Source organism: Temnothorax americanus, unplaced genomic scaffold (genome assembly GCF_048541705.1).
Source record: "Temnothorax americanus isolate GAGA-0224 unplaced genomic scaffold, ASM4854170v1 Scaffold59, whole genome shotgun sequence".
Taxonomy (NCBI): domain Eukaryota; kingdom Metazoa; phylum Arthropoda; class Insecta; order Hymenoptera; family Formicidae; genus Temnothorax; species Temnothorax americanus.
The window spans coordinates 554,124-577,625 of NW_027509741.1; the positions used below are offsets into that span (position 1 = coordinate 554,124).

General features: G+C 33.4%; 5 protein-coding genes across 12 annotated transcripts; 1 reads left to right on the forward strand and 4 right to left on the reverse strand.

Annotated features, from left to right (window-relative positions):
* Positions 1-80: 80 nt before the first annotated feature.
* LOC143904857 (uncharacterized) lies at positions 81-1,735 on the reverse strand. Its single transcript, XM_077419818.1, has 2 exons — positions 1,118-1,735; positions 81-313 (listed from the first exon to the last, which is right to left on the reverse strand). The coding sequence occupies exons 1-2, from the start codon at positions 1,457-1,459 to the stop codon at positions 188-190; spliced, it is 468 nt and encodes a 155-aa protein (XP_077275944.1). The 5' UTR covers positions 1,460-1,735; the 3' UTR covers positions 81-187.
* A 139-nt stretch (positions 1,736-1,874) lies between these two features.
* LOC143904879 (mitogen-activated protein kinase p38a) lies at positions 1,875-7,750 on the reverse strand. Of its 8 annotated transcripts, none has more exons than XM_077419851.1 (10): positions 7,593-7,750; positions 6,169-6,298; positions 6,036-6,094; positions 5,696-5,837; positions 5,459-5,621; positions 5,266-5,337; positions 3,928-4,007; positions 3,155-3,233; positions 2,899-3,072; positions 1,875-2,822 (listed from the first exon to the last, which is right to left on the reverse strand). In XM_077419851.1, the coding sequence occupies exons 1-10, from the start codon at positions 7,733-7,735 to the stop codon at positions 2,743-2,745; spliced, it is 1,122 nt and encodes a 373-aa protein (XP_077275977.1). In that variant the 5' UTR covers positions 7,736-7,750; the 3' UTR covers positions 1,875-2,742. The 8 variants fall into 8 exon arrangements, with proteins under 8 accessions (XP_077275977.1, XP_077275976.1, XP_077275979.1 ...); XM_077419850.1 differs by lacking the exon at positions 3,928-4,007 and adding an exon at positions 4,689-4,768; XM_077419853.1 differs by lacking the exon at positions 7,593-7,750 and adding an exon at positions 7,287-7,586.
* Positions 7,751-9,780: 2,030 nt separating this feature from the next.
* Positions 9,781-12,541, forward strand: LOC143904880 (ATPase ASNA1 homolog). Its single transcript, XM_077419859.1, has 6 exons — positions 9,781-10,251; positions 10,823-11,031; positions 11,247-11,349; positions 11,495-11,645; positions 11,752-12,060; positions 12,238-12,541. The coding sequence occupies exons 1-6, from the start codon at positions 10,121-10,123 to the stop codon at positions 12,355-12,357; spliced, it is 1,023 nt and encodes a 340-aa protein (XP_077275985.1). The 5' UTR covers positions 9,781-10,120; the 3' UTR covers positions 12,358-12,541.
* Positions 12,542-12,677: 136 nt separating this feature from the next.
* Positions 12,678-14,798, reverse strand: Gcat (Glycine C-acetyltransferase). The gene is made up of 7 exons (XM_077419849.1): positions 14,605-14,798; positions 14,324-14,529; positions 13,904-14,190; positions 13,602-13,808; positions 13,332-13,524; positions 12,988-13,165; positions 12,678-12,850 (listed from the first exon to the last, which is right to left on the reverse strand). Exons 1-7 carry the CDS (start codon positions 14,621-14,623, stop codon positions 12,696-12,698), a joined length of 1,245 nt encoding a protein of 414 aa, XP_077275975.1. The 5' UTR covers positions 14,624-14,798; the 3' UTR covers positions 12,678-12,695.
* Positions 14,799-16,800: 2,002 nt separating this feature from the next.
* On the reverse strand, positions 16,801-19,762 carry LOC143904877 (BOS complex subunit NCLN). The gene is made up of 7 exons (XM_077419847.1): positions 19,386-19,762; positions 19,114-19,301; positions 18,658-18,987; positions 18,363-18,572; positions 17,856-18,260; positions 17,400-17,620; positions 16,801-17,212 (listed from the first exon to the last, which is right to left on the reverse strand). Exons 1-7 carry the CDS (start codon positions 19,558-19,560, stop codon positions 17,074-17,076), a joined length of 1,668 nt encoding a protein of 555 aa, XP_077275973.1. The 5' UTR covers positions 19,561-19,762; the 3' UTR covers positions 16,801-17,073.
* Between the last annotated feature and the right edge of the window lie 3,740 nt (positions 19,763-23,502).

Sequence of the window (23,502 nt, forward strand, 5' to 3'; positions counted from 1 at the left end):
TTACAGTCGTTACAATCGCAACAACAAATTGAGCTACTACTCTGATCCGTTAGTTTAGATTCTAAGATTTTTAATCGCGCTTTTGTTATCAAATTTTGTATTTCCTTTTCCAATTCCATAACAGTCTCTAAAAATAAGTTATGCTAGTTCAATAATGATAATTATTTCCTATTATAATCAACAGATTTTACTTACGAATGTCAATAGTTCGTAATTGGAACGCTATGCTTTTTCCAAATATGTCAAAGTTATCTTCAATTTTTTTCTTGCCATGCACTTCTAAAAGAATATCATCCGAACATGTAGAACTATCCTGTTATAAAAGTTTTTACATTTTTTTTCCATCCTTTCTCTTGAAAAATCGACAATATAAATTACTTGCTTATTTAGTACATATAAACCTTTTTTCCTCCATTATCGCCTGCGACATATTTTCGCTCCTATTAAAATTGTAACATTGTAATAAAAATATAAAATTATCGAAAGTATTTGTATCTTATACTTATTAATAATGTGTCTCTCATATTCGTTTCTAACGTGAAGCAAATCCGTTTGCGTTTCGTGTTCTGCGATAATATCATTACTCGTTTCTGTCGCTACATCAATCGTTTGAATAGTTCCAGAATGGACGAGAGCATCTTGCAATTTCGGAACAGAAGGAATGGTATCTCTGTATTTGAAAAATATTGTTGCAATTTTATTTTGTGATGCCTTATAGAGTTACACAAAATAGATATATATATAACAAATGACCTCAATTTTAAACACAACTCGATCTCTTGAAGCTCACACGTTCCACAAGTATTACATGAGCAAATATGTTTGCCCTCTAATTTCTCAAAAGATGAATGCAAAAATTTATTTTGAATACTGCCATCATTAAATTTTTGATAATTGTTATCTTGCTGCAAATACGTTCGTGCATATTATAAATATAATATAAAACAATATACGCATTATAAACATGAACAAAATATGAACATAACTTACAATACATAACTTTAAAAGATAATGATATTTATCATTATATAACTCTACTACTACTTTATCATATAAATATAATTTAGCAATCAAACCTGTATAATTATTTCTCATATATTATTCTGTTACATCATACCTTCCTAAAATTATTATAATGAGATATTGACATGTATGGGAAGAAGAGCATGTGCATCGTTTTAAACCACTTCGCTTTTGGCGCATACAATTTTTCACAAGAAATAGCTGCAGCGATTTTTGATAGTTCATAACAGTATTCTTTTTTTACATTTTGAATTCTCTTAATACAATCACATATTGTTAATCCAGGAATATTCATGGAGTTTTTTATCTCCTTGTACGCTTCGTAACGCAATGATTTGCTATTGAACTCAGAATGAAATGAGTTCCACAAACATTGATATTGTCCATAAAGTGCTATTAATTTCTCAGTATCATCCTCAGTCCATATATTTGGCATATTAAACAAATATTTTATGATAAACTATAATTAGGTTATTTAACCTTCTCAATCAATACTATCAAGATAAAACAATTTATTTAAACATAAGTTTAGGCAAGGTTTGCATTCAGCTGGTGTTTTTTGAATAGTGTGTATGACTACCAAAAAGAAAATATACCATAAATGTTACAATACACTTATTCATTGTACTGCTCGATTACGAATACAGAGAAATTTAGAAAGAGGACATAAAGAAAAAGATGAATGATACCTGTATCATTAGGTGACTGACTGCATGGTTGAAATAAGTATATGTTTAAAATTTGACAAAAGCGGGAGAAGTTCTAGTGCAGTCCAGCAGTGCAGCAATAAAAAACAAACCTAATAAAAAAATTAATGAAAAGTTTGAAAGGGAAATCAGACAAATTTCAAATATATCTCCATACCAGTTTTAAATATATCTTCATACATATTTCTTTTTCTTCTATCACACATTATGCAGTATAAATATAAATTATTGTACATTTGTTTTGTAAATTTTATAATCTTACGTTTATATGGCAATATATCCTTTATTGTTATCAAGTATGCAATTCCTAATTTATAACAATGCCTCGTATATTCAATTCCATTTTATTGCTACCATTTGTTTTCTCTATTGTAATAGGAATTCTTTTTATATTTCAGCAAATATTGGTCGTTTTGTTAAGTTTGCAAACACGGGCGGATTTATAGTTAGAAATATATCGCATTGTTTTTTGATTTAGTAGCATGATTAAAAAATAATAAGTACTACAATTGTTATATCATTATATATGTTTAAGTCTAAAGTTACATGTATATATCTGATACTACGTACTTTGAATGTATCATATAGCAAGTTTATCATAATTTATATATGATAATAATCGATTATTTCATAAAATCAATTAATTCCATGATCTCTTTCATGGACTAAAAGAACTGATACTTGATAAAATAACTTAAAAAATTTATACACAACGATATCGTTGTGTAACAGACATTACTGATAACCGAGTTACGTAATTAAATAGTATAAGTGAGTTTAGTTTTCTTTTCGAGAAAAATATATTCTATCTTCTGAACAGATTAGCTCAACTATCAACGACATACTACGTTATTTATAAATTATATACATTAAAATTATATAGTATTATTTTTGTATATAATAATTATATATCCTTCACTCTCATGATTAATGTTAATCTATATATATTATTGTATCTTACTGTGTTTAAATCTATATTACACGCGTTATAACTATTCTTAAGAAGTTGTTCTTAAGAAGTCGTTTCAATTGTCGAAGACAATGTAGGTAGCTGCTGTGGGACGAAGTTTACAACCTCATGATACACAAGTTCTACAAGCAAAAATATCCATTACCCACAATGTGGCAATGGTTTAAATTAAAATAAGAATTAGTGAAGATGCGTTACCTTTCCATTTCTCTACTGGAAGATCCATATCCTCGAAGCTCTGGTCATATGGTAGAGAAACAGGTTCGTCAGTTGGATCTGCATACTGTGCAAGGTATGGATGTGCTAAAGCCTGTTCCGCTGTGATCCTTCTCTCTGCATCCAATTCCAACATCAGTTCCAGTAAATCAATAGCTAAACAAAAATTTAATGATTCTGATGAAATGCATCATTTGACATTTATCAATATAAGTTACCAGACATTTTTGTTATTTACCTAAAGGATTAGCTCCACGAAATACCTCTTTAAAATTTTTTTTCTTTAACGGCGGCAAACTTTGAATATAATTTCTGGCCTGTAACAGTAATTCAATTACGGTAAAAAAAACTCATATCGCTATTTATATAAATTAATCTGTATCCTATATGTATGTATACTGTATATATTTACTAGAGATATATATTTACTATATATTTTTTTCTTCTCGTATGTTTTATATATCTTCATTTTCATATAAATCTCTCAAAAGATTTAGAAAAACATTTTTGTGACATAGCAAAATCATACATTTTAATCTAAAGCATTATAAACAAAATATAAACATAAACATCATAAACTAAATATCAAATTAACCCTTAAAGTGCATACGTTTTTTCAGTACCTTCTAAGTACATACGTGGGTCTGTCACGTTCAACGCTATTTTTCCCTACCTTAAAGTATTTTAAAAAATCTAAAAAAATTCATGTGTGTGTGTGTGTGTGTGTGAAACATCTTTCTACATTGTAGTTGACGATTTTATAGTCATTTTGATAAATATCATTTATTTAATATCTTCTGACAGGCTCTTGCAAGTTTTACATTTTCGAGCAGATATCACTTTAGCTCGGATGCCGTAGACCCACGTATGCAGCTTAAGGGTTAAGATATTTAAAAGCTATTTTTTTTTAATAAAAATATACGTTTATATTTCTCTTATATATAATGACTATATTTTGAGTCTGAACATAAAGTTTAGAATATATTATATTGACTTAAAAAACAAATTTACCTCTTGGCTAGTAATTTTGCTTAATGTTTCTTCTGTGGGTGTACCACAGAGTACTAACACTCGTGTTAGATGATCAATGTCTGCTTATGGTTAAGGTATGTTTGGAAAAGCAGTATTAATTAAATAACAATTAAAAAGTAGTTTTATTAATGCTAAATACATATAAAACCATTCCCACAAACTGGTAAGTGATCGCATCTAAAGCAAGCTGCATATTTGTTATAAAGCAGCGTGAATTAAAGCTTTAAATAAATATCAAATGTGAAAAAGATTTAACTTTATATAGTATACTTTATTTAATATGCTAATATTTGCATACGCCAATAAGCTTCATGTTATGTAAAATTTAAACCTTTTTCTATTAAAATATACTTTATATTACAACTTGTCTTGAAATCTATAATTACTTAAATTTTTCTTGAATTTTCTATGAATTTAGTAATTATATGAATATATACTACTTTTCATTATTATTAATATTATGTTATCCGTAAATATAATTTATTAAGCTATCAAAGTATAGATTATTTGTTGCTAAAATCTTATATTAAATATTGCATCAATATTATGTTAAATCTAAGGATTTGCCAAGATGTAATATTCATTTTTATTTTACATGTTAACAAAGAAAAAGAAAAGATCAAGCACAGTTCACATTTTATTTAAAATGTATAAAACGTGCATTTCATGCTACAGTGATAAAGTAACTAGTAACTACTGTAAAATAATTGCAAAACAAAATACTGTAAAATAAAACTTACCGATTCTGATGATATTTTTTTCATAAACTCGTCTCGTGGAGTACCCAAAATTTCCATAATTAAATTCAGTTGATGAATATCTGCTCTTGCTAAGGCACCACTATATTTTTCTTTGAAAATACTAAATATCCCCTTTGTTAAATATATTTTATTATTTTTTAAAACAATATGTTACGCATTCTAAATATGTAATTGATATTTTTATATATACAGTCTTTATTATATTATATTCATGCTAATTTGCAAATAGCTTTTAGATTAAAAATGCAAAGTGTAAGCAAATGGCTTTCTAAAAGCACATGTTAAGCAGAATATATACAGTGGTATTAAATTTAAGAGTTTAATGCAATTATGGGATATCTCAGTTACAATAGATCCTTAGCAAAAAGCATATTTATTAAAAGACATTGCAACTGGATGAAACAAATAGAAATATTTATTAAAACTAATTAATAAGTTTGTGTTAAAAACATAAAACATACATTTATGGTATAACTTATAAGAAAAAAAATTAATGTAAAGTAATACTGGAAATATTAAAATAACACAACAAAAACTCAATAGTGACAAAGGATACGATCTGTTCCAGGAAATAATGTTCTCCCAGTTAATAATTCCGCCATGATGCATCCCACTGACCAAATATCAACTAAAATATATAACAATAATATTACAACATAACGTGTGATAAGATTTCTATTCTTATAAGATAAAGCAGATAAGATATCTCTTTTTCCACTAATCCTCTTTCGGTACAATTAATTACTGACCTGTCTGATTGTAATGCATCCAATTAAGCATAATTTCAGGTGCTCTATACCACCTAGTGGCGACGTAACCGGTCATTTCGTTCTCTGTGGGCCTAGCCAACCCAAAGTCTAGTATTTTCAGTTCGCAATCTTCATTGACCGCTATGTTGGACGGTTTCAAGTCCTATTAATCAAATCTGTCAGAAATTGCTTCTATATTTTTCACATTTTATGTAAACATACAGCGCATTACCGTACCCTATGTATAATTCCTGCAGAATGGATATATTTCAAACCGCGGAGGATCTGATAGACGAGAAATTGCACATGATCGTCAGAAAGCTTTTGCGTTCTGACAATATTATTTAGGTCAGCGCCCATTAGATGTGTGACTAGGTATCTATATAAATAAATAACACAATTAATATAAGCAAAATAAGACTGTTCTCATCCCAGTTAACAAGGTGACTTCTAGAGACATCTTAATGACGTATCATTAACACTAAAGATGTTATTAAGACGTCTTTAGACGTCACTGTGTTAAAAAATATGTCGTTTGATGTCTTGTTAACTGGAACATAATGGACATGATACCCACACATGTTGAAAATCTTCCAAAGATGAAGATGGATGAAATACATCTAACAGTCCTATTACCTACAAAAAAGCAACACGTATCTTTAAAACTGACTACAAGCTTAAAGTATCTCGATGATTGAGCATTTACCCACATTTTCATGATTCATATGTTTTAACATACGCAGCTCCCTATATGTGCGTTTTGCGTGCACAGCTGACTGAAACGGCCTGGCTAACTTTTTGATCGCCACCTTTTGTCCAGTGGTTGTATCCACCGCTGAACTGGAACGTAAAATTTTCTTTCACAATAACATATGATTTCTAGTCGTATTTTTTATTGGCACTATCTGAAGCACTACATTGTAATTTGTATTTAATTGTTACAAACTTTAACACTTTTGTAAATCGATTATATCATTAATTAAAATATTGTAAAATAAATAAATATAGCTTTATAACTTCACAGATATATTACTGATATTTTCTGCAATTTATTTATTTTTTTTCTTCTTTTTCTTTCAAACTCAATACGCAACCATTTTATTTCAAATCGGGATAAACAAATGCTTAATTGTAAGTCAAATTTTGATCACAAGATTTCGCGTTATTCGCGTTATTGACAAACATTATGCGTCGTTCCAAATCCATTCTATTTTCGTAAATATGCGGACGCGTGCGCAAAATTCCCTCTCGGAATTAACGCAACCCCCGCAATAATTATATTCGAGCTCTTCTCTACGACGGAGAATAGTCGCGCGACAATCTTGCCGTTCTAACGCCGAAAATGTAAATGTCAAGGTAGAGCGATCGGTTCATGGCCCCCAGCAGCGCGGGACGTCACTCGTTCCAGCAACTTTACATCCGATTGTCAATTGATCGATCATCCCCTGAACGACAGTTAACAAATCGAACGATACAGAAGTGCAAGAAACTTATAAAGAAAATTTTCTGACAAAATTATGAAATTTATATTAGATATATAAATTACAAAAATATAAAATCAAAGTAAGACGTCTAAGAACTGCGCGTTGCGATGCAAAACATTCAAAGGATATCCCGACAAGATCGGAAAACTTTTTGCGACTTGGTCGAGAGCTTCTTGACAGAGTCACTGCCGTACACACATACATACTACATCGCCAAGGTTCTCCACCTTCGGCGGTTGCGTGACGCGCGCTCGCGCTCGCGTGCACGTAACACCGCGCGACGATTGACGAAAATCGTGCCAACAACGTCGTGCGTCGTGCTGCGGACGGCACTTGTCGCTTACCAGACTTGGCCGTAGGCGCCCGAGCCCACAGGAGTGAGCAACTGGTACCGCTCCGGTACCTCCCATTCCGTCCTGTTGATCTCGATCTTGTGAAACTGTGGCATGCCTCCCCCGCGCGCACGTCACTCTCGGCTCCGGCGAGGATTGCGGCGACAGCCGTGACAGCGTCCCTTCGTTCTCGCGTTCACCGACTCTCAATCTCTACCGCGCGGCGCGACACCACATCTCCAGGTCGGCCGGTGCCGCTACGAGCTCATTGCGGTACAGACGCCACAGACGGGTACAGGCACTACAGGCTATACTCACTTCAGTTGGGCTACACATTCGACTCGGCTCGGAGTTCGGAGTCGGAGTGAGTTCAGAGTTGAGTCGGAGCTGTCGCCGCTGTCGGACTTCGAAGCAGTCGGAGTCGGAGATCGGAGTCGGACTTCGGAGGCCAACGGGCGCATCCCAATCGATTCTACCGCGCGATTGCGCGGTCTAAAAACGTTTCTCGATCCTCGATAATTTATCGACTGTTCGATATCTTTTTTATGTTCGATACGAGATATCGCATAGAAGGAAAGCGCGATTAGAATGGCGGGGGAACGCTGTAAACTATTCCTAAGATAAAAATTAATTTAATTATTCATAGTTCAGGTTTATACCTGCGATCATTTTAAAAAAGGTAGTTCTTCATTTTAAATATATTTTACAACAACAAATATGTTTGTTAGATAGATAGCCGCAAGATCTTATCTAGCTAACGAAATGACTGCACAGAGCGACATTTCGTAGTCCAATTTTAAATATCATGCAATTAAATGCCTTTAAAAACATGTAATTAATTATTACACTTACCGTAAAAATCTATCAATTCCAACAGGCGACACTGCATGACACTAATAATAATCTCTCATTTTTTAACACATTATATATATATATATGCGTCCGGCGATTGGAACTACTAGATATACTTCAATGTATGTACCAGAGTATCAGGACAGTAAAAAATATCGTTTTAATTGTGATTTTTAGAAAAAATTTCGTCAAAACAAGTTTCTAACTAATCTTTAAAATTAGATAATTGATTATTTATTTACAAATATTAAATATCAAATTTTCATATTGTTAGCTATATGCTTACGCTTAACGAATTTGTTAACGATTGGCCATAATTATTTTGACAAACAAACAGACACATGATGCTCATTTAATCAATTTCTTTAAATACACAAATTTTTAATTAGGTTTACTTCTTTTTCTTAATTATAATCGTTAAATATTAAAGTTTTTTTACAATAATTATTATTTTCCATTTTTAATTGTTCAAATAAATAGTAAATATTTTTCTTCAATGTGGTCGGACACTGGAACGTGTCCAGCCATTGGAACATTTACTTATAATAATCAGTGCGGACTTCGATCGATCAAACTCATCCCGATTATATATAATAACTTATTAGTTAACTTTAATTTAAGTTTAACTAGAACTAGAAAAGAATTTCTAGAACTGTAGGAAAAGATAAAAAGTAAATTAAACTGAGATTAAACTTAATCTACATTAATTGGTAAAAAATAGACATATATATATATATATATATATATATATATATATGTATATTAAACTTAATTGCACAAAACTTCTAATTACATAATTCGTTCCTAATGTAATCAATTTTTTCATATGTAAAGCAGCAAATAATTAACAATAACAATGATTCTATCATCATGTTTACAAAATAATACAGATCGATATTATATATCAATATTAATAAATTAATAATCGAAGTTTGGCCAAAATCATCCTCAAGTACGATTACAAAGAGCTATATTTTTTCGCATTAATGGAAGAAATACACGCTCACATTTTAAGGAGGTTCGATGGCTACAACAAAATGCAGAGTTTCATGAAATTTTAATATGTTGTTCTGGAATGCAAAATAAAATTATGTGAATTTTTTAGGAATTTTTCACCGTCCCGTTTTGAAAAAAATCTACTCCAAAAACTTAAAAAATACAATTTTTGGATTAGATTTTTTTCAAAACGGGACGGTAAAAAATTCCCTAAAAATTCACATAATTCTATTTTGCATTCCAAAACAACATATTAAAATTTCATGAAACTGGCTGCATTTTTAACATAGGTTTTTATGGGAAATGATATATTGCATATACCTTCAGAATGAAATAAGTGCAAGAAAAATGCAAATAATAAGAAAAAAAAATATGCACATGTAACTTAATAATTTACAAATAAATGAGCGAAAGAAAGAGAAAGGTTACCGCACATTTCGTAGAAAAATTAATTATTAAAGCATAAATTGCTTGATTTTTCGTCTGCTAGACTGCCACGGTCGTGAACGACGTGAACAGCAGCACGCATTATACGCACGCGGCGACCAATCAGAGCAATCCCCTTCATTCCCACTACTTCAAACGCTAGTGCGCTGTTTCCAGAACCCCCGCGTCCCACTACTCCCTCCGATGAAGCCGATGAAGTCGAACCTCCTTAAAAGAGAAAGAGAGAAAACCGGAAAAAATAAAAAAAATATATCGTGGTGCAGAATGGTGCAGAAGGTGTAATTACGACGGGCAGATCTTGGCATTTAATGACGCGCCACGTTGTGCGCGAAGCTTTATTAGTAGTTTTAGCACAGTTGTATACTGTGCTATTTAGTCCAAACTCCCAAGTCCCGACTCCGACTACACTCCGAGATCCGTGCGCGCTTTTTGCATTTTGCCTGATACACATTGCACACGCCACGCCGGCCACGCAGCACACGCTGACGCGACGATTATTGGGAGTTATGCGCTAAATTTCCCCCGGTTACGCATTATCACTGTCGACAAATATGAATACTGCCGAGAACGAAGCGACGAGAACGGTGGTGTATGAGTCCTCCATCAGGAACGTGATCGAGCAACGTTCCTTACGATGGATATTCGTGGGCGGCAAAGGCGGAGTCGGGAAGACAACTTGCAGGTATACATAACCTGGAAACGTTGTCCTGTCACTCGTATCCTGGTGACAGGAATCAGTAAAGATCTTGCTCAACGAGTATATGATCTCATCGAATCAGCATATCAGCTGCAGCCTCGCCTTCTATGTGCAATCGCGTCCACTAGTTTTCACTGTTTTGCTTTATTTTCTGTCGTGTCATTGTACTTTAATAAAGTTATAATTATCACTGCATTATTGCATATATATAATTTTATGTGTATATATAATATATATATGTTTATTTATATATATTATATATGTATATATATCATATAATAATATATAAATGTTATACTCTATTATGCATAAATATTAAATATAATTATTTATATTGTTATCACATAAATTACTTTGACATGAAATGGAAGATTCTAGATCTCTTTCTCTTTTTACAAAACTATGAAAAAGATTCTCCAGATAAATTTTCCTTTGAGTATACTTTTTGTTACTTATGAGTTTTTCTTGGAATAAAACTTAGAATAATGTTCTTGTATATTTCCTATTTGTTACTCCACTTGAAAAAGTTAGACTAATCCAAATCTTTGTTTTGCAGTTGTTCCCTAGCGGTACAGCTGTCCAAAGTTAGAGAGAGCGTACTTATTATATCTACAGATCCAGCGCACAATATCTCTGATGCATTTGATCAGAAATTTAGCAAAGTACCTACTAAGGTGAAAGATTTTGACAATTTGTTTGCAATGGAGATCGATCCTAATGTTGGTATTACAGAATTACCAGAGGAATACTTTGACAGTGAAGCAGGTTTGTTTTTAAAATGCTTCTGTTCAACGTCTGCATAAGTAACTTTAGACAAAAAATTTTCATTAACAATATAATAATAAAAATATACACAATTATAACAAAATATATAATAGTAATAATGTAATTGTTATGCACTTGAAGTAAAGGAAATAATGTTGTATGTAGAGTTATTTTAAAGGAATCTATTATATACATATTAGACATATTATATATAGTTTCAGGAGGAGAAGCGATGAGATTGAGCAAAAATGTTATGCAAGAAATTGTCGGTGCATTTCCTGGTATAGATGAGGCAATGAGCTATGCGGAAGTTATGAAGTAAAATTACAGTTTTTATATTTCTCATTTTTGTAAAACTCTTAGGATAATCTCTCTTTCTGATCAATTAAACCTACAGATACATTTGAAATCTTACTCTCTATTTTATCTTTTTTATTTTGATACCTTTACATGCTGATTCTAGGCTAGTAAAAGGAATGAACTTCTCTGTTGTGGTGTTTGATACTGCACCTACTGGGCACACATTGAGGCTACTATCGTTTCCACAAGTGGTTGAAAAAGGATTGGGAAAATTAATGCGTTTAAAAATGAAGATTAGTCCTTTCATCACACAGGTTAGAATTAATCCATGTTATTTCACCTAAAATACATTTTAACATTAGGTATATCAAGTATCCTCCTTCAATTATTTAAATTGAAAAAAAGATTTTTCTTTTATAGATAAGTTCGTTGTTGGGATTAACGGATTTTAATGTGGATACATTCTCTAATAAGATGGAGGAAATGCTTGCTGTCATTCGACAAGTTAACGAACAGTTCAGAAATCCACAACAGACGACATTTATATGTGTCTGCATAGCAGAATTTTTGTCGCTTTATGAGACAGAACGACTTGTACAAGAATTAACAAAATATGGTATTGATACCCATAATATTATAGTGAACCAACTGTTATTTTTGAAAGAGGGAGATACTCCTTGTCGGCTGTGTCTTGCAAGGCATAAAATTCAAGATAAATATCTAGAGCAGGTAATTAACGTTGTATTTATGGCTGATATTTTAATTTGTTTTTCGTAATTCTTTTAGAGCTAAATAATTATTAGAGAATAATAATATTTTATATTTATTGCTTTGTCAAAATGCAAATAAAAAAAGGACAAGGTAATTCTTGAAAGATAAATTAAATGATTTTTTTTTCTTTTTAAGATAATGGACCTTTATGAGGACTTTCACGTCACGCAGCTTCCATTGCTAGAAAGAGAAGTGCGTGGAGTTCAACAGGTCAGGGAATTTTCGGAAAATCTCGTTAAACCATACAAACCTTAGCATTCTATGTAACAAATGTTTAATAACAATATAACTTTATACACCTAATTCAAGATTTTATACACTTAACATTGCGCGTTGGAAATTTGTATAAAAAAAGGTACACCTTTAATATACTGCTCGATTAAGATATTTGTTATTGCACGTGTTAATAAATTCAATGTTCAACATTCGCATGCACTTATATACTTGCAATATTTAATTTGTATATAATACAAATTAGCTTAAATATATAGCGTTGACACTGCGATTTATTTATTTATATAATGAAACAGAATGCATATTGGAGACAGAATCAATCATTCATTTTTTCTTTGCCGTTATTAAAAATGTATTTATTAAATTACTGCAAGTTCTTTTCCAATTTGTATAAAAGCACCTACGGCACGATCTATATCTTCGGTCGAGTGCGCTGCGCTAATCTGAACACGTATTCTTGCTTTATCTTTTGGTACCACGGGATAGCTGAATCCAATGACGTAAATTCCCTTTTCTGCAAAAAAAAACATTCTCGTGCAATGTAACAGAACAAGTCGTAAAACTTTGATAACATATGGTAGGTGTTGTATATTTTATCATTGAGTTTATTTCTTTAAAGATTTTATAATTTATATGAAAATATATACATACCCATCATTTTATCTGCAAATGTTGTTGCTAATTTTGCATCACCCAACATAACAGGACAAATAGGATGGTTATCGCCGCTGATAATAAATCCAGCTTTAGTCATCGCATTTCTGAAATGCTCGGTATTGCCTGCTAAACGATCCAAAAACTTTGTGCTGTCTGTTATAAGATCCATCACCTGTTAATAATGTATAAAGTAATGTTTAAATTAGAAAAGTTTAAATAGCACAATAAGTTTAATATCGTTTCTTTTTTTCTCCAGCTGTTTAAAAATAATGTGCACTGTTAACAGGAACACTGATAAGTTATATCTTATGTATAATAACTACGATATAATACTTTACCTTAATTGCCGATGCAACAACAGGTGGAGGTACTGAATTCGAAAACAGATATGGTCTACTTCTTTGTCTTAACAAACTTACAATCTCTTTCTTGGCGGTCGTGTAACCACCTGCCGCTCCTCCAAGAGCCTTTCCTAACGTAGAGTTAATGATGTCAATATCTCCCAGATGATCAAAATATTCTTCTGTACCTCTGGATCAAGATAAAATTGGATGAAAATGAATCGAAGAACAATATCAAAAGAAGTCTGTGAGATTTTGCAGATATACCTGCCGGTTTTGCCAAAAAATCCAGTAGCATGGCAATCATCTACGAACGTGATAGCATCATACTTCTTGGCAAGCTCGATTATCTTCGATAATGGTGCAACGGTACCGTCCATGGAAAATACTCCATCGGTTGCAATAAGACGCAAACGTGCCGACTCGCTTTCTTGAAGCTTCTTCTCCAAATCCACCATATCTCTGTGTTTGTACCTTTTGACATTATGACGAAAAGAGAATAGCTCAGCAGGTCAGATCAACAGCAACAGAAAAATTTGGTTTACAAGTCACAGCTGAATCAGAGCTACCTGTATCTTTTCGCTTTGCACAGTCTTATCCCATCGATGATAGACGCATGATTTAGCTCGTCACTTATCACCGCGTCGTCAGCAGTTAATAGAGTTTCAAAGATACCAGCATTCGCGTCGAAGCAGGACGCGTAAAGTATCGTATCTTCCCTGCCATGGAATTTGGCGAGCTTCTTCTCTAATTGGACGTGTATCTCTTGCGTTCCGCATATAAATCTCACGGAACTTAAACCCGCACCATATTTATCCAGCGCAATTTTTCCTGCGCTAATAACATCCCTGTTATCCTACATTTAAAGAATTCTTGTTATCCAATTTTTATAAAAACACTTTTATTTCCAATTTTTATGAAAATATCACATTGTGCTCATTTGCTATAGTAATAATATGTTAACATTCGATTCGTTGTTCTTGTCTTACCGCAAGGCCCAGATAATTGTTGGCGCAAAAATTGAGCGCTTTCTTCCCATTCGATAGTGCGAGCTTCGTTCGTTGAGGCGAAGCAATTATGCGTTCGTTTTTCCATGTACCAGCTTTGACTATAGCTGCTAATTCAAGCTCGATGCAAGCAACTAAAGAGCTCGTTGTCCGCCTGATATTCCGTTTGACATCTTGAGATTTGAAAACTACATGAAAAAAATTTAAGTTACACAATCGTTTTAGATGTTACTCTGCAAATGATAGTCACAAAATAAACGCACTTTTAAAATTTCTATACATATTATATGCAAAATCATTTATTCCTTTAGAATGGATGCTGGCAACTGATTTTAGATGAAAGCAACATAGTAAAGTGATCCTAAAGCAGTCAAACCGGTTTTACATTAAGATGCAATAGCATATATTTGTCGCGCTAAGCATACCTACTGTCGAACGATTATTATGCAATTACGTTTATAAAAATATTCAGTTAAACACATTTGCAAAACATGTTTACGATATAAATTTACAATCTGATCGTTTTTTAATAGACTCGTATAAATGTCATCATACATTGAAAATAATAAAAAATATTAAAATTGTAAGTGCATCTATCGAGCATTTTCAATTGTTGTTTTCCAATACAATTTTATCAATAAAATTTTTCTAAATACTTTTTATGTAGTATTGAGATTGTAGCTTCTAAGAAATTTTCATCGATGTATTTAGTCTATGATTTTTTATGCTATAAGGAATATAATAAATAATTCTAGAAAAAGTACAGTTTTTAAATTGTACTTATTGATACATTAACAGCGCGGTATTTAAAAACTTAAGAACATAAATTTATTCTCAATTTATATATATTTCATCCTGAAATAATCTTTTCCATCCTGAATAAGTAATAGCAAATTTTTGAATTACCATTTATATCTGTATATTTGTTTACTTTTATTTTTTATTATAATTTATATAATAGTAACGCATTAAGTACTCCATTCTATGTGTTTAACATATTGTATATATTTTAAGTCCCATAGCTAACTGATTATGAATGATACTCTTGGTCAAAATATTAATTTCATATTTATCAAATATTAAAATAATAAATTACTGCAACTAATTTTGTGAATTATTTGCATTAAAAAGTAAAAATTAGGCTTAAAAGTTTCGTTTTTTTTTTTTAAATTATAGTTCAACCAAAAAGCAAGCTTTGTACTGAAATAAATTCCAAATTAATATAAAGAAAAGTTTTATACTTTACCATTCCCTTTCCCAATGCCCTATTATAATTAAAATTTATGAAAACTGAAATTAAATTATTTATTAAAACTTGAAATACTTTTTTCTTAGTTGTATCTACATTGTATATAATTTTATATTTTTTCGGTAATGTTACCTTAATACTTTTATGCACGGAATAATGAGACAAATCAATTCGTTTCATTATTCTGTGTATAAAAGTATTAAAATAGCATTACCGAAAAATTAATGTTTTACAAGATATTTTGTATTTTATGTCAAAATACTAGAACTTTCAAGCCTCATAATTCCAAAAGTTTTTAACGAAAAAATACTTTATTATAATGTTTTGAAAAGCTCTCGAAATTAGCTACAAGAATATGCATTGAAAAATAAGGGTTTCCATTTAAGAAATTACAGGTGTCGTTTACGTGAACTTTAAACGACCATTCATGATCAAACCATGGTTTGAACCATCTTATGTCCCCTTTCAAACCAAACAACTTTTGTCTGAAACGTTTTTCCGTATATCTTTCATATTTTTTGACATATTTGCCTGGGGCGATTAAAACGAAACACCCCGTGTGTATGTATATATATATATATATTCCCTAGATATATTTATCTTGTAACTATCTTTTTTACGTAATGACAAATTAAATTTGAAATCAAAGTTTTATTCAATCAATAGAACAAAGAATTCAGTTTATTTCTAGAATGTCATGTTCTAGAATATCAAAAATAAATATTATTATTTACATATCTTTGATAAATAAACTTAAAATATTATTATATATATTTTATATTAGATTTTATATAACTGCTTATGTTTTCATACAACTGTTCATGTCACAAATCTTCCAATCTTTATATCACTTCTAATCTTACTATTTGGTCAATTATAATTTGGTCTTTATTATTATTTCTCACATATACTACGTTTACGCGAGCGTTACTTCTGTAGTAACTTACGATAATTCCTTCGCGTAAACGGGATTTTCCTTCGCGTAAACGGGATTTTGTAGTAACTTACGATAATTTACTCCGCGTAAACGAGTGATATATCGTGTAAGTTACTACAGAAGTAACGCTCGCGTAAACGTAGTAATAGATTATAACTAGAGAACACCTAATTACAAAGAAATCTAATTGTTTTTCCTCAGTGTTCTAAGTCTCGTTATTGTTGGAAGAGGTTAATAAAGGATGTCAACATGCATACTATTGAGCATTATAAATACGTATTCTCTGTAGTTATTTTATAATTAAAAACTTCATGAAATAAATATATACACACATACAAACAAACAAACAAATATATACTTGGATTTAACTTGCTTTTAGCAAATACCTAAATATGCATCAGTATATATAGTTTTGGAGTACTTTAGAAGAAATGTATAATCTAAGAACTAGTCAACTTTCTTATATAGGTCGATTATTCAACATTATTGGAAATTGATGTTCAAAAAAAAGCTCAGGTTTCTTTGTTTGTAAATACGAAATAAGATTCACGTCGTCTTGCTCTTCGCAGAAAGTCTCGTTGCCAAAGCATAAGCATGTGGAAAATGATGTACAATCATGTACAATATTCCCAAGTACAAAATTATGCCGATAGTAAGAAAGAGATCAAACACAGCCGGCTTTACACTGTAAATAAAATAAAAATAATTATACATATAATCGATATCGTTGTACATTACAAATATATATGCAAAATGAACATACGCGCGCGCATATGTGTGTGTGTGTGTGTGTGTGCGTGCGTGTGTGTGTGTGTGCGTGTGTGTGTGTGCGTGTGCGTGCGCGCGCGCGCGCGCGTAGCTATATACTTTACCTATATACATTTAGAGTTGCTTTTGTAACATCATAGAACATAAATTCTGGATCTTGTTTATCGGGAGTGTGAAGAGTAACTTTCACATCTCCCAAATATCTCGCCATTGCTTCTTTCAAAGTACTAACTAATAAATTATTTTTATCCACTAGTAATGACGCTGCTCTTGGTTGAGAAGCAAAGTAATTAAACCATAAGGAGAGCGATTCTTTTGATACATCCTGCGAAGAGAAAGTTTCACATAAAGTATGATTTAGAAGCATACAATGCTGTATAAATATTATTCACCATTATTTAATTATTAAATCCATATATAATAGATTAAAATTATATTCTAACATATTCTAATAACTTTTTAATATTCTAATATTTCATTTTCTTACTTATATTTAAAATTTAAAATAAAGAAACATTAGAGTCAATCAAGGAAATAAAAGTTTACAGCGATAAACATACCAATGGACCGGTGAAGATTTGACTAGAACTTAAGTTATAGATGTGACGCGCCAATGCTTCCGATATAATTTGGGTATGCTTGTATAATTTGTCTACTTGTCCTTCTTTAAAGACGTCTAATATAGTAGCCCTAGTTGAATCTTCGTGACTTTTTAATGTAGATAAAGTAGCAGCTGGCAATCTCCGAATGCTATATCTTTCGTGTTCCCAAGCTAATGTCTCTTCTGCAAGATTTATCTTTTTATGCACGCCATCAACAGTGATAGTGTTGAATGATTGCGAAACAGTTTTAAGCTCCTTGTAAAACAAACCACCCGAAGAATTTTCTTTAGGTGGCTTGGACACGTGTACATATAAATTATTGCTAGCGGAAACTGTATCAAGGCATATTACATAAGCTGCATCCTGCAAATATAATATTTTCAAGTATTAATTACATTAAAGAGAATATATAATGGAAATATACAAATAAATTACTCAAAAATATCAATATTAGGATTGTATTACTTGTATAACAGATCCTTCAACCCCGTCTAATTGATCCTCCAACCATTTCTTACTACCTTGGTAATTTAATTTACCAGCTCCAGTTGCAATAAAAACAAGATTATATTGCGGCCTTGTCCGACCAGTGGAATATAAAGCAAAGAATAATCTCGCTATTTCTAGTAGCATAGCTATACCGGAAGCATTACTGTCCGCACCAAATGACAATTCCTATAATAGCATTGTACCATGCGTTTGAACATATATCGAGCCTTCAAATACCATAAATGATACAGAAAATAATAATACGACTTACAGGTGCCACACCAGTACTATCGTAATGTGTCACTATTGCTATGGTAGGTAATTTCTCTTCGGTACCAGTTCCAGTTAATTTGCCGTGCAACGTGGCAACTTTAACATCTGCTTTAGGAAGTGCCTGTCCAGTGGTTACTACCACTTGATAACCGCTAGCTGAAATTGAATTGTATATGGCTTCAGCTGCTGAACCAGCCTTCTCATCCGTAATAAAACCACCCGCAATATCATCTAGAATCATTTGAAGTTCGGGATGCCACAGTGCAAAGTACACCGGTATCATTGTCTCAGAACCGTACATCATAGATTCTTCTAGATTCAAAATGTGCTGAAATCAATACAAAGTATAATTTGCTCTAACTTTTAACAAATAAATCTAGCTGTTTATGACAACCTTATCTTAGAACAAATATTTTAAAATACAATGAAGCTTCATATTAATCCTATTACTAACTTGCTTTTCCTCGGCCGTAAGTTCACTCATCTTCTCAGGTAGAACAATCACCAATGCGCCAGCCTTACTTCTAATGGACTGGAAGACGGACGGCGTCATATCCAGTGCTCTCGTGACGACGCAGTGCCTGGAGGTACTCCATCCTGTCAGGGACCTCGCCTCCAAAGAAATGGGCGCGCTTCGGCAACCTGATAGGGTACATCACAATCGCGTCTCTTTGAGAACCGACCGAACGTTCTCCGGACAGATCACAGACAAATTCGATATCTTACCGTGCGGAACCCCGTGCAGGTCGTACTGGTGCATACGGTACACGGGAAACTCGTGGGAGGCGGCCACCGGGTTCACCGGGGAGATGATGATGAAGATCGGCAGAACTATTAGCAGATAGTACGGCAGATATCCCCGGCACAGCTCGGCGAAGCTGTCGCACTCCTCCAGCCACATGTTTCCACCGAGAGTATTGTACCAATTGTTCAAATGGAAATGCGGTTCTCGCGCAATTTCATCGACCTAAGCCCAACCACGGATCCGCGCTCTCAGTCCTATCAGTCCTATCACCCGTGCGACGACGACGACGACGAACCACGAACCCCACTTTTCCTCGTGTCGGATTAGGCTAGTATGACTTGCGACTTGCTAGAGCTAAAGGCTGCTAAAGGCACCAGGCACCGCACAATAATTTTTAAGTATGACTGGTAGAAAGCTCATATGATATTAATTTTATGATTTGTTATTGTCTTTTAATGTGTTTTGTAGATATATTTCGATAATATTTTAGATTTATTTAAAACTATACACGTTTATTTTATCATTCGAGTTTGATTACCCATGAGAGATAACTGTGGAGAAAAATGTTGTTTCGTAACAATTATACTATATAGCGCTAATATAATAATGTACCCACATATATTATAAATATTGCCTTCTCATCCTGATTTAGGCATTTGCAGTTATAATTAGTTATAATGCAGGTATAATTAGTTAGCGTTGATTTACGTTTTTTGTAAATATAATATCCTATCATTTTTTAATTTTACCAAGGCATTTCCCCGGCCGTTATTATATATTAGGCATATGACTCTCTGCTTGATTTAAGCTGAGTTCATAACGTCACGTGTATGTATTGTATGTAACATTTTAGATTTTTAGTACTGGCAATTACTACGGTTTACGCGAACGCTGTATTTCTACCATGCGCGAACGTTACTTCTGTAGTAACTTACGATAATTCCTTCGCGTAAACGGGATTTTGTAGTAACTTACGATAATTTACTCCGCGTAAACGAGTAATATATCGTAAGTTACTACAGAAGTAACGCTCGCGTAAACGTAGTAAATGAATTGCAGTGAATATCGGAACTCGGAATCAGGGTGTTATAAACTTTTATGCTAGGTCTACAATGCGAGTCATAAAGTCGCGAGTCGTAAGAATTGACCAATCACAGTCGATTATTCTCCTCAAATTCGATTGTGATTGGTCAATTCTTACGACTTACGACTTTATGACTCGCATTGTACTTTGTAGAATAAGCAGTTCTAGGACTCTAGAGGCCGGTATCACAGTCTCCGATTAACGTGATTCTCCGATTAAACTCACTCTGCATCTCTTTTTAACTATCCCCCTAGAAAGAGACGAAGAGTGAGTTTAATCGGAGAATCTAGGGAGATTACGTTAATCGGAGACTGTGATACCGGCCCTTAGGACACTTCGGCTCGGCCCGCTTCGGCGCGGCGCTCGGCAAGCGCTCCCAATATTCATTTTTACTACGATTTTTACCTGCAGATCGTATTCGATCTATATAGCTTAAGGTTCTTGAACATCCCGTTTGATAGCGCCTCGATGCCATCTCGTAGTTTTGCTATCGTGGTGTATAAGACAGTATAAAGTATAAAGTATGCTTGCGACAGAGAGAAACCTCTCTGCTTGCGAGGAAGACTCTTGTATGTGGTTTCCTACGATTGAATTTTGTATCTTTTCTAATTAAAAAAAAAAAAAATTTTGCTACCGAAGCTGCACATAAAATAGGTAATATTCTATTTCAAAGAAAATACTGTACGCAACTCCAATTATGGCGATTGAATATTTACATCAAAGATGTCAGTACTATCCGTAATTTTCAGAATTAAAGTATATTTTTTTCTAAGATAAAGAAACAAATTGTTAGAATTTCTTTAGAACAGTTTTCATAGAAAAATGATTTTTATTATATATACGTTTTATATATTGTATCAAACATATAATAAGATAATCTTTTTATATAACTATAATTAATAAAAAAAAGTAGATATAAAAATATAAATAGATTTTATATATGTAGATAAACAAATATATAGATAAAAAAATATATTTTTTGTTACATATGTCTTACATAAAATAAAATATGTTTTATATGTTATATAAAACATATGGTTCTTTAGAGTTTATATTATATAGTATATGTTATATTATATTTTTTATTATACCTTATAATATAATATTACATATTATTTTGTATTAGATTCTATATTTTCTATCAGATTTTCATACGAGAAAAACTAAAAGGAAGCTAACTGAGATATAAATCTGTTCGAACAGATGCTTCAAGAATTTTTCAGCTCAATTAATCTCTCCAGCCATTCCATGCTTATTCGTAACGGCGGAGAAGTGTATCAGACAGACATAAAGGGACTCGTGCGCGTTGGGAAAAAGGAGAGGCGGGGCGGGGATCGTCCACTTTCCACTTACGAGGTCTATCAAAACGCGGTTGGTAGTACGCGGGGCACGTCGCATCCTCCGTCGGACCCCCCGTCGATCGCCGACAATGCGTCGTTCAATGGCACCTAATTCGCAACAATGGCCCCAGCAACCATATATTAATGGTCCGTGGCCCGTATATACTCGACGGCGAGCATTATATCGCCCTCGAGGATTCGATCTGCGCTGGCAGCGCTATTAGAGTCGCGAATCCGTATGCAACCCCATGGTTAACGTTTCATGAATCTCACATGTGCATCAGCTTTCACACACTGAGTGTGTGTGTGTGTGTGTGTGTGTGTGGCGTGTGTGCGCGCGCGCGTGTGAGTCGTCGGAAGCGCAGCATCCTGGACGCGCGCATCTCTCTGCAGATGCGACTCAATTTCGTGGATGACAAATCGCGTCCGTAACGCTGTCGGGCGACGATTAAAGGGCGCGGCCCCCGGAATTTAATGGCGCGTCCTGATTTCGATTAGGGTGAGAATAGACCGGTTTATGAATAATAATAATAACAACGTGTGTTACGCGCCACGGAAAAGAGGTGCGGATGCCCGCTGCGGCAACACCCGTGACGGGATTCTATTAACCTATTCTCGTTGGCCGATTAATTTATCAAGCCCTAATACGGTGATGATACGGTGCGATAATACGTGCATTAAATTGCGACTGCGTGCTCCATATTTAATTTGTTGATAAGAGAAGAAAGTCGTTATCTCGGTAATACACACACTTCTCGATTAACAAAATGATTCAATAATAAAAATAATGATTTTTTTAACGGAAGCTTTTCAGAGGCACGTATTATAGAAAATACTCTGCAAAGACACAGGGTGTCGTAATTTCTTTGATAAACAGAGTTCACCTTGTTCGAACTGAACTAAATGAGAACTGCCCGTCGGAATATGATATACACGCGAATTATGGAACTTAGCGAAACATCACGCTGTTGCTCGGAGTGGCCGACGTTTTCCGTAATTAACGAGCGGCGATTAAATGCGTCTAATTCCAGGTTGCGGGGCGGATCTCGCTATTTTTCCCGTACGTTTTCCTCGGCCATGCTAATCGATATGTCGTTACGATATATTAAAATGCATTTTTCGGTCTCGCCGACAGATCCGTTCGGGAGCGCCGGTAAATCTTGCACTCGAGCGAGCCGCGTTTAGTAATTATTGGTCCAATTATTAGCGTTTTAAATTATGGCGACTAGCGCGGGGGCTATCATTACCGGGCCGCGATAACGAGTTTCCCGCGTAATTATGTAAAATATTCCTGTTTATTTATACAGAATGAATTATTTACACGCCGGGTTTATTTGAAGTGGCGCGACCACTTTGCTCGCATCGCCCCGCCGCCGCCGATTCGTCATGAAGTGGCTATTAGCTCCTTACACGCGATTTATAAGAGAAGCCGAGCCGATACTTCCTACTTCCAAAGCCCCGTTTTCTTTACGCTATCTCAAACTAGATTGGACAATCTTATTTCGAGATTATGTTTAATCACGCACGATTGCTCACAACATTAATACACTTTGTAAAGTAGCGGCTCGCGCAGTATACATCAAAGAAACTGGTCGAGCGACCAGAGAATATTTCAGCTAATTTATATCAATCGTTTCACGCCAACTTATTTCCAGTTCTTATTTCGCAACAGTT

What these genes read in the sequence shown, in the direction of transcription:
- LOC143904879 (XM_077419851.1), bottom strand. Translation starts at nt 7,735, where the DNA reads ATGCGCCCGTTGGCCTCCGAAGTCCGACTCCGATCTCCGACTCCGACT. An exon ending in ATTATTTCCTGGAACAGATC is followed by an intron (nt 4,008 to 5,265) that starts GTATCCTTTGTC and finishes AACCATAAGCAG; the next exon opens with ACATTGATCATCTAACACGA. An exon ending in GCAAAATTACTAGCCAAGAG is followed by an intron (nt 3,234 to 3,927) that starts GTAAATTTGTTT and finishes TTACTGTTACAG; the next exon opens with GCCAGAAATTATATTCAAAG.
- LOC143904880 (XM_077419859.1), top strand. Translation starts at nt 10,121, where the DNA reads ATGAATACTGCCGAGAACGAAGCGACGAGAACGGTGGTGTATGAGTCC. An exon ending in GTCGGGAAGACAACTTGCAG is followed by an intron (nt 10,252 to 10,822) that starts GTATACATAACC and finishes TTTGTTTTGCAG; the next exon opens with TTGTTCCCTAGCGGTACAGC. An exon ending in AGCTATGCGGAAGTTATGAA is followed by an intron (nt 11,350 to 11,494) that starts GTAAAATTACAG and finishes TGCTGATTCTAG; the next exon opens with GCTAGTAAAAGGAATGAACT.
- Gcat (XM_077419849.1), bottom strand. An exon ending in TTGTTGCATCGGCAATTAAG is followed by an intron (nt 13,166 to 13,331) that starts GTAAAGTATTAT and finishes CATTATTAACAG; the next exon opens with GTGATGGATCTTATAACAGA. An exon ending in ATTTGCAGATAAAATGATGG is followed by an intron (nt 12,851 to 12,987) that starts GTATGTATATAT and finishes TTTTTTTTGCAG; the next exon opens with AAAAGGGAATTTACGTCATT.
- LOC143904857 (XM_077419818.1), bottom strand. Translation starts at nt 1,459, where the DNA reads ATGCCAAATATATGGACTGAGGATGATACTGAGAAATTAATAGCACTT. An exon ending in ATTATAATAATTTTAGGAAG is followed by an intron (nt 314 to 1,117) that starts GTATGATGTAAC and finishes CTTTTATAACAG; the next exon opens with GATAGTTCTACATGTTCGGA.
- LOC143904877 (XM_077419847.1), bottom strand. Translation starts at nt 19,560, where the DNA reads ATGTGGCTGGAGGAGTGCGACAGCTTCGCCGAGCTGTGCCGGGGATAT. An exon ending in CCTGCACGGGGTTCCGCACG is followed by an intron (nt 19,302 to 19,385) that starts GTAAGATATCGA and finishes GTACCCTATCAG; the next exon opens with GTTGCCGAAGCGCGCCCATT. An exon ending in ATAGTACTGGTGTGGCACCT is followed by an intron (nt 18,573 to 18,657) that starts GTAAGTCGTATT and finishes ATGCTATTATAG; the next exon opens with GAATTGTCATTTGGTGCGGA.